This window comes from Ischnura elegans, chromosome 3, assembly GCF_921293095.1.
Source record: "Ischnura elegans chromosome 3, ioIscEleg1.1, whole genome shotgun sequence".
NCBI classification, from domain to species: Eukaryota; Metazoa; Arthropoda; class Insecta; order Odonata; family Coenagrionidae; genus Ischnura; species Ischnura elegans.
Window position 1 is genome coordinate 96,625,673 of NC_060248.1, and position 15,795 is coordinate 96,641,467.

General features: G+C 39.7%; 2 protein-coding genes across 2 annotated transcripts; both read left to right on the plus strand.

Moving 5' to 3' along the window:
* Window positions 1-1,047: 1,047 nt before the first annotated feature.
* On the plus strand, window positions 1,048-5,978 carry LOC124156200 (CAP-Gly domain-containing linker protein 1-like). The gene is made up of 3 exons (XM_046530589.1): window positions 1,048-1,155; window positions 3,698-4,072; window positions 5,519-5,978. Exons 1-3 carry the CDS (start codon window positions 1,105-1,107, stop codon window positions 5,699-5,701), a joined length of 609 nt encoding a protein of 202 aa, XP_046386545.1. The 5' UTR covers window positions 1,048-1,104; the 3' UTR covers window positions 5,702-5,978.
* Window positions 5,979-7,725: 1,747 nt separating this feature from the next.
* Window positions 7,726-13,252, plus strand: LOC124156203. Its single transcript, XM_046530592.1, has 3 exons — window positions 7,726-7,830; window positions 10,810-11,169; window positions 12,962-13,252. The coding sequence occupies exons 1-3, from the start codon at window positions 7,777-7,779 to the stop codon at window positions 13,142-13,144; spliced, it is 597 nt and encodes a 198-aa protein (XP_046386548.1). The 5' UTR covers window positions 7,726-7,776; the 3' UTR covers window positions 13,145-13,252.
* Window positions 13,253-15,795: the final 2,543 nt, after the last annotated feature.

Below are 15,795 nucleotides of genomic sequence, written 5' to 3' on the forward strand. Positions count from 1 at the left end.
TGGCTACCTTTTTATGGGACATTGAAACTTCGTAGCTGAGGAAGAGAAGCAAAGAGGTAGGATTCATTGATCACTTTAAGTTTCTGTCTTTGTATAAAAAAGACAACGACTTGGGCGTTTGAATTTAACTGTAAGTGCATGAGTCCCACGAGTTTGCGAAAGGAATCCCCAATCTAATAGCGGTATTTTATGACCAATCTCGACCTTTGCATTGCTCCATGCAATTGGTTAATAGATGCTTAGTAGAATATTTCAGGTACTAATAGGCCGAGTGCAGCGTTATATCTTTTTACGATGGTCGTTAAATTAGTCTTTAGGAAAAGTTATAAAAACAAATTAAATTGGGTCAATTTTTTATGCTTTTCATTATAGTCTCCTTTCAGTCCTATAAATTTTGTAAGCATTTTTCCAAACATTTTAAGCCGTACAAAAAGTAGAATTTCAGAATTTCCTCAAAAGTAGGCATTAGTTTGGGTGATGACCTCCTAAGGCGTAAATCTTGCCCGTCAAGCCATTTTTTTTCAAGTTTTGAGATTTAAAAAATTCACCGGAGGCCAAATATGATTAATATGGTGAATTTTTAAATAATTGCAACTTTAATTCCGAAATTCTGGTATTTCAATTGAACTGGTGTGCAACCGTGCATTCAAAACGCAGTGAAACTAGGATAGAAAAAGGGAAGAAGAGCCACATAGTAACAGTAGTAAATTATCTACGATATCATTTGTGTTCACGAGCCCGATTTCTTAACCGCCCCTCTCCTTCATTCTCTATTTATTGCAAAAAAATCATGGCGGAAAGGCCTTCGATGGGAGTAGCAGGATCAAGAATTCGCACCCCGCAACCGGGGGTCGCGGCGAGGAGAGCTTCATCTGGAGGGTTGGTTGCGTTAGTGGTTAAGTCTTTATGGGTTTTAAACGAGGGAGAGGAATGAGGGGGGAGGGAGGGTTGGAGGGGAAATGTGTCGATAGCGATCGAGAAATGGAATGGGGATGGATAAGGGAGGGATGACGATGGTGGGGTGAAGACTAATATATCTAGACCCGTTGTCCTTTCGTCTTCAGTTGGTCTCCTGGAAGCTCGACTATCACTTCTCAAGCAAAAATGGCAGCCAAGTACGTCGTTCTTGCCCTCGCGGCAATCTGCATTTCACAGGTATTTATTTTCCCTGTTTTTCGCCTCTATCGTCGCAGCTTCCACTTCTGAAATAGTCTTCAGACAGTATTTCCCACCTTTGATTTTAGCATCACGCCTTAGCTCCTTCACAAGCTCCATCCTTACAGATCAAGTATATGGCTATTTTTTCAACTTTCTGCATTCATTAGTCATAGTAAATGCCGGAGGGCAGATGTGGAAATTTTATGATTTAAGTGATCTGAAAAATAAGCTTTAATTTACTAAACTATCTATAAATTCCAGCTTGAATTCCATGGCTGAACAAGATAATTTTAATTAGACCACAATGCCAATTTCTTGCTATCTGCAAGTTCTATTCAATTTATAATTCAATGGAGGCTGAGACTGCATTCGATTCTTTTTAGTAGGTAACGTGAATTATTGTGACTTGGCGATTTGCTAGCGGAATAAAATTCTTCTGATATCTTTGGTATTGGAGATCTCTTTCTAACCTACAAAAATTCTCCTGTACGGCATTAGCCCACTGCTTAAAAACTAGTAAAGCAAAGAAATGTTGTATTTCATAAACTTTTATTAATGCTGCACCGCAAAAATGTAAATTTCTCCACCCCCGTGAAATTATCAAGTTTTCGGCAAAACTTTCGTAAAGAAACAAATATCATATGGTCTAACAGGGATATCTAAGAGCTTCGCCGGATTTATTTCTTTTCCTATTCGTCCTTATAGCCTTAAAGTACTGAAGGTTGTTTTGAGCTAATCTAAGTTCTTAGTTGTAGATTGTCTGGGTTCCATAGCCCTCTCATTGTTTTTGATTTCTGTTCTCGCCGAAAATCTGAGCAGTCGATAATAGTGAATTATTTTCTTCCGGATGATGGTGGAAAGCAGTGAGCGTTGGGGTGGCTTTTCCGTCTGGAGGCCGTAATTTGAACGGTGCCCTCTTCAAGATCCCAAGGTCGCTTTATCGACTGTGTGAGATAACTCGGCGGGATGAGTTAAGACTGCGTTTGCTTGGATTCACGAGGTTGACGAATGGCCTATCCTCATTGTAAGATGTACATTTTCAGCCTCAGTAACAAAGAATTTTAGCAATCGTTATGTAGAATACACAGGGAGAGAACATTTGGTAGGGACACTGGTTATTTGACGAACTGCACTATAATTTAGAAAAGCAATTATTTTCTTCGTAAATTGTTTCGAATATTTTCCTCAAGCTACGATTCAGAGGTTTTCGGTTACCCATGCAGATTAAAATTGTCTATTCATTACTACTTATTTCGATAAATGAGGACGACGGATATCCAAATGCCAAATTTTGTGATAATTTTTTGCCAATATTTTGTAGTAAATCACCTTTCTTCAACAGAAGTTGACGTCACAGTTTAAGTATATGAGCATTTTATTCGGGAGCTGAGGTGGGCCCCAAATAAAGTCGTAGGTCCTGAATTTTATGTTTCATTTAAAGGGAAAGAGTTCACTTCTTGAGACTAGACTCGTTAAAATTTAGAGTATTCTCCATTTGATGGGTTCACACCACATTTTTGTTGCTTTTTCTTTACACCGTGAAGGCACATGGCGAAAACTCTTGAAGCTGACGTGGCCGAAGCAACATTCAGCGCGGTAAAGACTGGAGATAAAGCTTGCGATTACTGAAACTATCAATTATTTATGTCCAATTAATTTTTAAAATCAACAAATATTAATAATAATATTAAGATTCGAAATTAATTTTAAAAATTAAGAGCGATCCACGAATTATTATTAAAGTCACTGTTAACTTAAATCATGCCGAAGCCATAATTTTTACTTCTTTTAAGCAACGAAGTCGTTTTTTACCCTCAACGAACAAGGTTTTCACCCTAGAAGTTTGTTGCGCATGATTCATTTTTGGAACATAATTCTAAGTAAATTTTAACCCTGATCCATGGAATTAATTACTTCTTACAACCTGAATGCATCCTACTCCCTAAATCCCACTATTACTTCCTACTATCTAAATCCATGCTCAACTTTAATAATTAGAGTATGATTTTTTTTGCCTTAACCTTTTTTTGAGATCATCCTTCACTGTTCATAATTCCAAACTCCCCAGGAATGCCACACGCCTCTGGCTCAGATCAAGATCAATCCTCACATATTCCAATTAACCTTTGGATCGAAGCGCTCACTGGGATATTAATGTTTAATTTCTAATGTAATGTCTAATGCAATGGATAATAATATTAACGTGCACTCTTTAACTGTAAATATGCATTCCATAATAATTGACATCATAATGTACTATAGAGAAATTTAAAGATTCTTTTAGCTGGCCCCTACTCTCTATCTTTTTCTCTACAATTAACCTGTTTAATTATTCAATAGCAATCCACTCAGCTGTCCTTTCCCTCCTGTTCCTGGAACATGCGCTTACTCGATACCCTGTCATGCCTTTAGCTTCCATGTATTTATTCGCGTCAGTATCTTTACGGTTTAATTAGAAGTGTCAAAACTTTTTTTGAGATCATTCATCGATGTTCGTCATTGAGGTATTAGCTGCAATGTACTCTCCTTATGTTCTCAGGCCAGCGCGGCGTCCCACGTCCGCAGGTCCGCTGAGGGCGGTAACACCCTCGAGCAGATGATGGAGAACGCCAGGACCCAGCTCGCGCAGGTGGGCGACGAGGTGGCCAAGTGGGTGAACGCCCCCTCCGTCGATGAGATGAGGGCCCTCATGGAGAACAAGACCAAGGAGCTGGAGGAACGCACCAAGAGCGTTTTGGACGAAGTGAAGAGGCAGATGGAGACCCACGGATCCGAGCTGTCCGAAAGGGCGAACGCCGCCCTCCAGGAGGCCACCGTCCATCTCAACGAGTCCCTCAAGAAGATGAAGGAGAGCGCACCCGAGCTCATGACCCAGGCCTCTGAAATGCAGCAGAAGTTCAACGAAGCCTTCAAGGTATGCAGGACCATCTCGTTCACACACTTGTACCGGTCACACAGGGAATAGGATTTATTACGATCACTTTTACAGCACCACATCATGATGTTGTAAAAGTGAATTTAGTAAATCCTTAGTTCTAAATGATTGAATACAAAGAAGCTGGGAAGAGGAATCCATTCTGTTCATTCATGACACCTGCGGTGAAAACAGCTCAGTTTTGCTGTTAAGGTCTCGCTTCATCCATCACTTATACATGTACGATGTATGTACTATGTATGGCTAATTCATACGCCTATTGCTTAGGCGAGGATCAATCCTCACCTATTCGAATCAACCTTTGGATTGAAGCGCTCATTAGGGGATTGATGTCTTGTCTAATGTGCACTCTCTAACTGTACATAGGTATTCCTTAATAATTGCCATCATGATTTACTTAATTATATATTATACAGAGTATATTAATGATTCTTTTGGTTGTCCCTACTCTCTATCTATTTGTTTTTCTACAATTAACCCGTTTAATTTCAGTAGCAAATTTCAGCGGTCCTCTTTCTCCTTTCTTGATCCCTCCAGTCTATAGAAAAAGCGTTTGCTCGATACACTGTGATACGATGCCTTTAATTTCATTATATTTATGCGCGCCAGTACCTTTACCGTTTATTTAGAAGTGTCTATCTTGTGAAGCGATATCATACATTTCTCAGCTTTTTTTACGAATGGGTGTGTTTCTCCATTGACTATTGCATCAGATATTCATCGAGTTGTCGGTTGTCAAATAAGAATGATTACTCCGTGACGGTCTTAATGTATATACTTTTTTACTGCCACTTTTGGCAACCCACACATAGACTAACAGGCGTAATGGTAAAAGTTACAATTGTTTTTGTGCTGCTTAAACATACATTTCAAAGACAGAGAGCGGATAATGAGTGTGTTTTTTATAAGTGGTTTCCATTGTTCACAGCATAATTTTTGTTTAGAAGGGAGTACATAGTAATGGATCAGACTTCACTTGCATGAGGTGTTTATATAATTTACATCATTGATATTAATGGCATTATTATTTTGAAAAATGATTATAATAAATCTTGAATGAAGATAAACAGCCTTATAAGTTTCCGCAAAATATTTCATTCATAGAACGCTTTTCGGCCCTAAAGTGTCATCCTCGAGTACCTTACGCCGAGTACGCCTCAGCGTCGAAACGCGTCGTTCCAATATAATATTATGCAGAAATTTGTAAAGGTTTTTCATCTTCATTCGGCATTTTCACCAAGTGAAAGCCGAATATGTCGATTACATAACTAATTGCTTAATGGCTCCTCTCCTGGGCCTCTGAAAATTAAAAAAAAAATTGAGAGACCCTTTCAATTAAAAGCGTAAAAAACGTGAATATATCGCAGCATTTTTTTGCGTGATCATTTTAATGACGTCGGTTCTCTGTTTCTTTCCCTCGTGCAGAGTGCTGTGGAGACCATGATGACCGAAACTGGTAAGATTGCGAGGGCCGCCGGTGATGATGCCGGAAGCGTCCACGACGAGCTCGCCAACCTCTCCAAGAGCGCCATGGAGCAGACCCTCAGCCTGCTCGGACAGTTCCACAACGACGTCCAGGCTGCTGTCACCCGCGCCACCTCCTCTTAAGCTGGGGTGAAAAATGTATCGTGTGAATTCTTGCCACCATCACTCTGCCGCTCATCTCATTATCTCCCTGCGTCCGCATGCCTTCCTGTTCCAGCCACATTCTCAGAAGGAGGGGAAAAGGAACGCTGAAGACTATATCAGCCGGATTGGCGTGTCCTGCTTCGGTTTTACGATCAAATCGAGCAGAAAGTCGATTTTCGATACTCTGTGATAAAACGCATATGAACCTGTGTAACGTGAAATTTGTCATCAAATAAACATCATTATTATCAGTAAATTTGTGTTTTCTATTGATTGATAGTGTTTGGGACCCTCATGAAAAAGGCTTAATAATAGAGTTAGAACGCGTGCAAAGAAGAGCTGCCAGGTATGTGAAAGGTCGTTACGATAGTCTTGTTAGTGTAACTGACCTCTTAGATAAACTCGGATGGGAAATTCTGTCGGACCGTAGATTGAAAAATAGACTGAATCTTTTAGATAAATTCAAGAGCAGTGTCTTTTCTGACGAAGTTAACCATATCTTGCGGACGCCAACGTACTACGGAAGATCAGATCATATAAATAAAATAAGAGAGATAGATTGCAGAACAGGCAGATTCCGAATGTCATTTTTTCCTCGATCAATAAGAGATTATAACGGCAGCAATAGACCTCGTAAATAGATTGCATGACTTGTAGTGTAGCCTACTAACCTATGTAAAACTTAAAGCATGTTTCTGAATTTTTATTCTATATTCTATTTCTAACAGCATATAGTAGTATAGTTTGTTATTATACGGGACGTTTTTTGGACGGTGTGGTGTGCATGTGGGAGTCCAAATGCATGCTGCATGCTAGTGATTGATCACCCCCTGCCAAACACCCTAGAGGTGGCTCGCAGGGTATTATGTAGATGTAGATGTAGATAGCTAATCGCCTACTCAGATAATTACTCAGATTAATACTCTAAATGGCTCTATACCATTTATTTAGTTAAAAACACATTAACGTGTACACTAAAAAGCGTGATTTGACTGCTTTTTCGACTCATGGAAAAGAAATCCTACCTCCAATTATTAAAGACATTTATGCTCATCATTTAAGTTATGATATGAAGGCATATTCGTATGTTTCAGGCAGGAAGAAAATAATGAAACATTGTTGCTTGAAATTGCCAGGTAGAAGTGGAGAATGCAATTTTGTATTTTTCCGTATATGTCTTGCTTTTTACATCACCTATGGACTAAAATCGTTCTCATTTATAGGCAATATTGTGAGTGGTGTAGTATTGCTGTTTAAAGTGGTAGAAGCATCGAAAAACTAGATTAAAAATTTGAGTGCGAGCATTAAAGTTCTTAAATCAGTGATAAAACCGCAGGTGGACAGTGTCGTATTTTTGCGATAAGTTAAATCGTACGTAGTCAGTATCTGTATCCTAATAGGAAATCTATTTTATAGAGTGTAACTTGAATAATTTTATAGTATATCCTCAGGAACATGCTGAAGATCGACTTGACCATATTATTTATCATGTTGGACCAAATAAAAGAGCCATATGCGTAACGGTGTGGCAGCATCGCGCGAGTGTGTCTCTTTGTTTTGAAAAGGGAGGTTTCCTATAATTTTTTATTGCCTAAATTAAAAGATTATTACTTCAGGAGTACGTACGTCACGCTTTTAAATTCTAAATGAAGAAATCTATTTTTCGCGATTAAATGGAAAGTGTAAATTTTCAGGTGCTCGAAAACGCGACGAATAAATATAATTGCTGGGAAAAATCATGGCGGAAAGGCCTTCGTTGGGAGTTGCAGGATCAAGAATCCGCCCCCTGCAAACGGGGATCGTGGAGAGGAGGGGTTCATAAGGAGGGGAAGGGTTGCGTTAATGGTTAAGTATTTATGGGTTTTATTCGAGGGAGAGGAATGAGGGGGGAGGGAGGGTTAGAGGGAAAATGTGTCGATAGCGATCGAGAAATGGAATGGGGATGGATCAGGGAGGGATGACGATGGTGGGGTGAAGACTAATATATCTAGACCCGTAGTCCTTTCATCTTCAGTCGGTCTCCTGAAAGCCCGACTATCATTTCTCCAGCAAAAATGGCAGCCAAGTACGTCGTTCTTGCCCTTGCGGCATTTTTCTGCATTTCACAGGTATTTATTTTCCCTCTTTATCGCCTCTATCGTCGCAGCTTCCACTTCTGAAATAGTCTTCAGACAGTATTTCCCACCTTTGATTTTAACATCACGTCTTAGCTTCTTAACAATCTCCATCCTTACATATCAAGTATATGGCTATTTTTTCTATTTTTTATGGATTCAGTCGTCATAGTAATTGCTCGAGGGCAGATGTGGAAATTTTATGATTTTAGTGATCAAAGAAATTCGCGTTAATTTACCAAGCCATCTATAAATTCCTGCTCAAATTCCATGCCCGAACAGGCTATATTTCATTAGGAATTTTCTTGCTATCTGCAATTTCTATTCTATTTATAATTCAATGGCATTGGGACTGCATTCGATTCTTTTTAGTATGTAACGTAAATTATTGTGTGTCTTAGCGGATTGGTAGCGGGATAAAAAACTTAAGATCTCTTTGGTATTGGAGATCTCTTTCTAACGTAGAATTATGCTCCTGTACGACAATTAGCCAACTGCTAAAAAACTAGTAAAGCAGAGTAATGCTGTATCTCCTAAAATTTTATTAATGCTGCACCGCAAAAATGGAAATTTCTCTACCCCCGTGAAATCATCTAATTTTCGGCAGAATTTTCGTCATCATCATCACTGGTCAACGATCCTAGGATTGGTTTGACGCAGCTCTCCACTCAGTTCTCCTATCAGCTAATCTTTTCACACCTACGTATTTCTTCTCTTTCACATCTCTCTTTACTTGTTCCATATATTTTGTTTGAGGTCTTCCTTTTCCATTCTTGCCTTCCACTTGTCCTTCGACGATTGTCTTCATCAGGCCATCATGTCTCAAGATGTGGCCTATAAGGTTGTTCCGTCTTCTTATTAAGGTTTTCATGAGGCTTCTCTTCTCTCCTACCCTTCTTAGGACTTCCTCGTTACTAACTCGGTCGATCCATTTGATTTTCATCATTCTTCTGTTGCACCACATTTCAAAGGCCTCTAACCTTGCTTTCTCCGCTGCGGTCATTGTCCATGCCTCACTTCCGTATAGGAGCATACTCCAGATGTAGGTTCTTATAAATAGTTTCTTTACTTCCACATTTAAGTTTCCCGCTGTAAGCAGGTCTCTCTTTTGGTGGAATGCTCAGAATTTTCGTAAAGAAACAAATATCTTATGGTATAAAGGAATAATTAAGATCGTCGCCGGATTTATTTATTTTCCTATTCGTCCGTATAGCCTTATATACTGAGGGTTGTTTTGAACTAATCCAAGTTCTTAGTTGTAGATTGTCTGGGTTCCATAGCCCTCTCATTGTTTTTTATTTCTGTTCTCGCCAAAAAAAGAGCAGTGGATAGTAGCGAATTTTATTCTTCCGGATGATGGGGGAAAGCATTGAGCTTTGGGGTAACTTTTACGTCTGGAGGCTGTAATTTGAGCGGTGCCCTCTTCAAGATCCAAAGGTCACTTTATCGACTGTGTGCCATAACTTTGGTAATCGTAACAGAATTTTTCAATGTGCCATATGAACCGAAAAGTATGATAAATTTCATCAGAATTCGATAGTTCTATCGAAAATTTTTTTTCCGTGTAGAATACATAGGGGGAGAACATTTGCTGGGGACACTCGGTATTTGACGAACTCAACTATAACTTAGAAAAGCCAGTATTATCTTCTTAATTTGTTCGGATATTGTCCTAGAGCTACGAATCAGAAGTTTTCCGTCACACATGTAGACATTGTCTATTTATGACTACTTATTTCGATAAATGAGGACGAAGGATATCCAGATGCCGAATTTTGTGATAATCTTTGGCAATATTTTTTTGTAAATCACCTTTCTTCAACAGAAGTTGACGTCACAGTTTAAGTATATGAGCATTTTATTCGGGAGATGAGGTGGGCCCCAAATAAAGTCGTAGGTCCTGAATTTTATGTTTCATTTAAAGGGAAAGAGTTCACTTCTGGAAACTAGACTCGGTAAAATTTCGCCTCGAGATAAAGTTGCGATTACTGAAACTATCAATTATTTATGTTCAATTTATGTTTAAAATTTAATAAATATTAAGAATAAGATTAAGATTCAAAATTATTTTTTAAAATGAAGAGCGACCCACGAATTATTATTGAAGTCAGTGTTAACTTAAATCATCCCGCTAGCCATCATTTTTACGTCTTTTAAGCAATGAAGTCGTTTTTTACCCTCAACGAAGAAGGTTTTCACCCTAGAAGTTTGATGCGCAAGATTCATTTTTGGACCATAATTTAAAGTTAATTTTCACCCTGAACCATGGAATAAATTACTTCATACAACCTGAATGCACCCTACTCACTAAAACCCACTATAACTTCCTACTATCTATATGCATGCTCAACATTAATAATTAGAGTATAATTTGTTTTTGCCTTAACCTTTTTTGATGTTATTCCTCAATATTTATAAATCCAAACCCACCAAGCATAAATCGGTACTGCGACAACGGAATATAGCACAAATACTCTTCTGAGATTTGAAAAAGACAAGATTTTTCCACTTATGCTGAATATGACCAATTCGTCTGCAGTTCAGATCATGATCAATCCTCACCTATTCCAACTAACCTTTGGATCGAAGCGTTCACTGCGATATTAATGTTTAATCTAACGTGCACTCTCTAGCTGTAAATATGTATTCCATAATAATCGTATCATAAAGTACCTAAGAGTATATTAAAGGTTCTTTTGGTTGGCCTCTACTCTCATTCTATTATTTTTCAACAATTAACTCGTTTAATTATTCAATAGAAATCCACTCAGCTGTCCTATCTCTCCCTTCTTGACCCCTCCTGTTTATCGAACACGCGCTATCTCCATACCGTGTCATTCCTTAAACTTCCCTGTATTTATGCGCGTCAGTATCATTACCGTTTATTTAGAAGTGTCCAACCTTTTTTTGAGATCATTCATGGATGTTCGTCATTGAGATATTTGCTGCAATGTACTCTCCTTATGTTCGCAGGCCAGCGCGGCGTCCCACGTCCGCAGGTCCGCTGAGGGCGGTAATAACCCCCTCGAGCAGATAATGGAGAACGTCAGAATCCTACTCGCGGAGGTGAGCTACGAGGTGGCCAACTTGGTGAACGTCGATGAGTTGAAAGCCCTCATGGAGAACAAGACCAAGGAGCTTAAGGAGCGCACCATGAACGTGTTGGACGAAGTGAAGAGGCAGATGGAGACCCACGGATCCGAGCTGTCCAGGAGGGTGAACGACGCTCTCCAGGAGGCCACCGACAAACTCAAACTGTCCATCAAGTACATGAAGCATGATGCACCCTTTATAATTGCTGGTGTACGGGAGGATTTCAGCGATTCCTTCAAGGTATGCAGGACCATCTGGTTCACACACTTGTACCCGTCACACAGGGAAAAGGATTTATTAAGATCACTTTTACAGCACCACATCATGGTGTTGTAAAAATGAATTTCATAAATCCTTAGTTCTAATTGACTGAATACAAAGAAGCTGGAATTACGGATCGTTTCTGTTCATTCATGACACCTTCGGTGAAATCAGCTCAGTTTTGCCCGATAACCCTACATAAAGAAAACAACGGCCCAAGTTTTGACGCACTCGAGCAGTTGGAAATTTTAGTGGGCCAAACCTCACCCAACATCACATTAGTTAACCAGCAATTGTATTCTCACCATTTACCACTGTTCAATGTTTTTTCCAAGAAACCATAACGGATGCCACTCACCACTCTATAACACCCCTCCTCGTATTTCGTCATCACACACCAACCCTCGGCTACCCCGTGCAGTGACCCATCAGCGACGTACTTCCCAAACCTACCTTCCCTTCCCTTACCCCCTCTTCCATTCCCTCCCCTTTGTCCACCTCCACTCCACCTCTACTATAACGCCTTCAAGGGTATAAATTCTATGTACTGATACTAGTAATTGCCAGATGATGATACGCTGTATCGAAACCGGTCGCAAATATATTTTATTTTGTGGAACGGCGAAGTCTTTTTCTTAACCTTTGTGCATAACGTAATTGAGATACTTTTATGCCACCAGTTTTGGCGACCCACTCATATACTAACAGTCATAATGGCGAAAGTTACAATGGTTTTTCTGCTGTTTAAACATACATTTCGATGACACAGATCTGATAATGATAGTGTGTTGTATACTTGGTTTTCTTTTTCTACCTCAAAATTCTTGTTTGGAATGAAATACATAATAATGGATCAGAATCCACTTGCATGAGGTGTGTATTTAACATATATCATTTATACATGTATTGCCGTAATATTTTGAAAAATGATTATAGCAAATGGTGAATTAAGATAAACAGCCTTATAAGTTTCCGCAGAATATTCCATTCATACGACGCTTTTCGGCCCTGAAGTCATCCTCGAGTATCTTATGCCTTTGTACGCCGAGTACGCGTCAGCGTCGAAACACGTCGTTCCAATAAAGTTATGCGGAAATTTGTAAAGGTTTTTTTATCTTCATTCGGCACGAATTTTCACCAAGTGAAAGCCGAATATGTTGATTCCATAACTGATTGCTTCATGGCTCCTCTCCTGGGCCTCTGAAAATTAAAAAAAAATTGAGAGACATTTTCAGTAAAAATCGTAAAAAACGTGAATATATCGCAGCAATTTTTGCGTGATCATTTTAATGACGTCCCACAGTGGGCTGAAATCGAAAAAAGCTGGCCAAAAAATAAAAAAATATCGACTTATTCATTTCGAACCGGGAATAGTATATCATCATTTTATAATGTCCAGGGCATGTAAAACTGAAGTTCATTTTTTGTCAAAATTTTTTGTTTAATTTTTATAGCTTGCCAAAAATCGTCAAAAATCTATGATATCGTGAGTGCGCGATTTACACGAAAAAGTTCAACGTTTGTTCCCCATGCAATGGAATACAGTTAAGAATTCAGAACTTTTTAGGATATTTATTGTTAGTACCACTATTTTTGTTAATTAAGAGTGGACTTTTGTTTTAGTCAATTGTTTTTATTATCTTTATGAATTGTTAAAAATATCACTGAGAGACCCTTTCAATTAAAAGCGTAAAAAACGTGAATGTGTCGCAGCATTTTTTTGCGTGAGCATTATAATGACGTCGGTTCTCTGTTTCTTCCCCTCGTGCAGACTGCTGTCAAGACCATGATGACCAACACTGGTAAGATTGCTAGTGCCGCCGGTGATGATGTCGGAATCTTCCACGACGTCCTCGCCAACGTCACCATGAGCGCCATAGAGCAGACCCTCAACCTGGTCGGAAAGTTCCACAACGACGTCCTTGCTGCTGTCTCCCGCGTCACCTCCTCTTAGGCTGCGGTGAAAAATGTATCGTGTGAATTCTTGCCACCATCACTCTGCCGCTCATCTCATTATCTCCCTGCGTCCGCATGCCTTCCTGTTCCAGCCACATTCTCAGAAGGAGGGGAAAAGGAACGCTGAAGTCTATATCAGCCGGATTGGCGTGTCCTGCTTCGGTTTTACGATCAAATCGAGCAGAAAGTCGATTTTCGATACTCTGTGATAAAACACCTATCAACCTGTGTAACATGAAATTTGTCATTAAATTAACATCGTTATTATCAGTAAATCTGTTTTGTATTGACTGATTGCTAATTGCCTACTCAGATACCCACCCCTATTTACTGTTGAATTTTTATAATTGGCTAACGCAAGGTGTGTGTGGCTAGACCCTTGCTAGACGTTACGTGAAAGGGCGTATGGATTTCAGGAAAGGGGAAGAAAGGCCAGAATTAACACTCATAGAGTCCCCACTTGGATTGATGCAGACGAGAATACCACAGGTATTTAAATGAAACGAATCACCTTCAAAAAATTCTTTTGGAATATAAACATGCCTTTTCCTGCTTCACTCTTTCAATATTGATTATTAACTAATTATTCAACACAGACGGTGTGGATGGAGGGAGTACTTAGTGGGGAGGGGATGTTGTGAATGGTGTTAGAGGGTAGAATGTTAGGGAAACTATGGAGGGGAAGGAAGAGAATAGGATTTTTAGATTGATTGAAGAATGTAGTGCTGGAAGGAAAGGGAGGCTCCCAACTACTCCTTAGTACTCCATGGAAGCCTACCTTAATTGGTAGAATATTATAACAATAATTCAATCTTGATTTTTTTATCCAAGAGTAAATTTGCGGCACAACTCTTATTTTGAACAGCTCTCTATGACAAAGTCGATATTTCGGCTCGTGGCATATATTGGTAGAGAAGTAAAGGCCGGTATGACGGCCCGCATCACTAACGGGGTTAATCCAGGCTCGATCAAAGATTTCCAATGATCGCCGGCCTCAGTGGTGGCGTGCTATAGTCCTCGACTTCCAAATCCAAGGTCGTGGGTTCGAGTCACGTCTGGGCAGGTTCCCTCTATCTGAGAATTCGATGCCTGAAGAGGTATCACATATTTAAATGATGGAGATTCTGGTATTTATTTATTTATTAAATTATTCAAAAACTGCCAAAATGGCCTTTACATTGAATACAAAACATAAAATCTGCAGATTTAACAAATATAGACTATAAAAACTATAAACAGGATATAAAAAACAAAAAAAAGGGATTCAGAAGATGGCTTTTCGAAGCTGCCTCACGAATAATCTGATGGGCATTGAAAGATCCAGGGAATGGTGAGTACTCGAAATGGTATTGAAGGAGGTAGGGAGTCTGTAAAAAAAGTTATCTCTGTGAGAGAGAAAGACGGACTTTAGGTTGGTGTAGGAGGTGGTTATTACGGAAGGAGCGGGTAGGAATGTGGAATGAAAAGAAAGGCAGCATATCTGAGAATCGGAACTTGCCATTTAAGGCATTGTAAATGAAGGAAATATCATGGAAATTCCTACGGGAGGATAGTGGGACCAATGATAGGGCAGATATTACTTCAGAGCGAGAAGAATTACGGAGGTGAGGAGCACGGTGTCGGACTACTGAAATAAAGAAATTAACTGGGCGTTCAAGAATTTTGAGGTTGGAGGGACTGGCAGTGGAGTAAATAACGGAGCAGTACTCGAGGATTGGGAGAACTCTACCGGTGAAAATAGCTCTCATGGCGATTGGATCGGTAACAGAAGTGTAAGAGATTGGATCGGTAACAGATTGAGTCGATAAAGAACTCCCACGACTGACATGGCCTTGGATTTCATTTTGTTGAGGTGCGGAAGAAAAGTTAGTTTGGGGTCGAAAGTAACACCCAGGTCATTGATGGAGGAATCTATCGGAACAATGTCACTAAAAATAGTGTGTTGATGAGGAGTGAGGGTGCGTTTTAAGGAGAAAGGTATGCATTTTGATATGCTTGTATTAATTTTGAGTTGCCACTGAAGGCACCAAGCCTCGAAGGAATGAAGGGAAGACTGCAAAGACTGAGAGTCAGAAGTGGTCTCAACTCTTGAATATTTTGCAGTCTTCTGCAAAGAGAAGAATTCCGCATGCGTTGGAAACTGCACAGCTCGTAATATCGTCAATGAAGAGGGAAAAGAGAAGAGGTCCGAGAACGCTGCCTTGGGGGACGCCTGAAAGGATAGGGATGCTTGGAGAAGACGCTCCGTCAAGAACCACTCGCTGAGTGCGGTCGGTTAGGAAATTCGATAGTATAGATAGGAAAGAGCCGTGGATATTGTAGCGATGAGACAGTTTGTGGATAGGGTGTGATTGACGGAGTCGAGGGCTTTAGCAAAGTCAATGTAGCAAACGCCTAGTTGAGAAGAGGCTTCGAAAGCAGCGGTGATATGCTGATGTATAATAGATAGGTTCGTAACAGTGGAGCTAGCAGGAAGGAAGCCATGCTGCTGGGGTGTGATGTAAGCTATATTAAATGACGGAAGTCGGTCATGAATAACACGTTCGAATAAAATAGAAAGAATAGGGAGGATAGATACAGGACGATAGTTACTTACATCATCTTTTTTGCCGGATTTTAAAATGGGAGTAACAAGTGCTGTCTTCCAGG

Bases quoted from the DNA above. Each gene is read 5' to 3' on its own strand.
- LOC124156200 (XM_046530589.1), top strand. From the start codon at position 1,105: ATGGCAGCCAAGTACGTCGTTCTTGCCCTCGCGGCAATCTGCATTTCA. The intron at 1,156-3,697 runs GTATTTATTTTC...TTATGTTCTCAG, and splicing joins CGGCAATCTGCATTTCACAG to GCCAGCGCGGCGTCCCACGT. The intron at 4,073-5,518 runs GTATGCAGGACC...TCCCTCGTGCAG, and splicing joins AGTTCAACGAAGCCTTCAAG to AGTGCTGTGGAGACCATGAT.
- LOC124156203 (XM_046530592.1), top strand. From the start codon at position 7,777: ATGGCAGCCAAGTACGTCGTTCTTGCCCTTGCGGCATTTTTCTGCATT. The intron at 7,831-10,809 runs GTATTTATTTTC...TTATGTTCGCAG, and splicing joins CATTTTTCTGCATTTCACAG to GCCAGCGCGGCGTCCCACGT. The intron at 11,170-12,961 runs GTATGCAGGACC...CCCCTCGTGCAG, and splicing joins ATTTCAGCGATTCCTTCAAG to ACTGCTGTCAAGACCATGAT.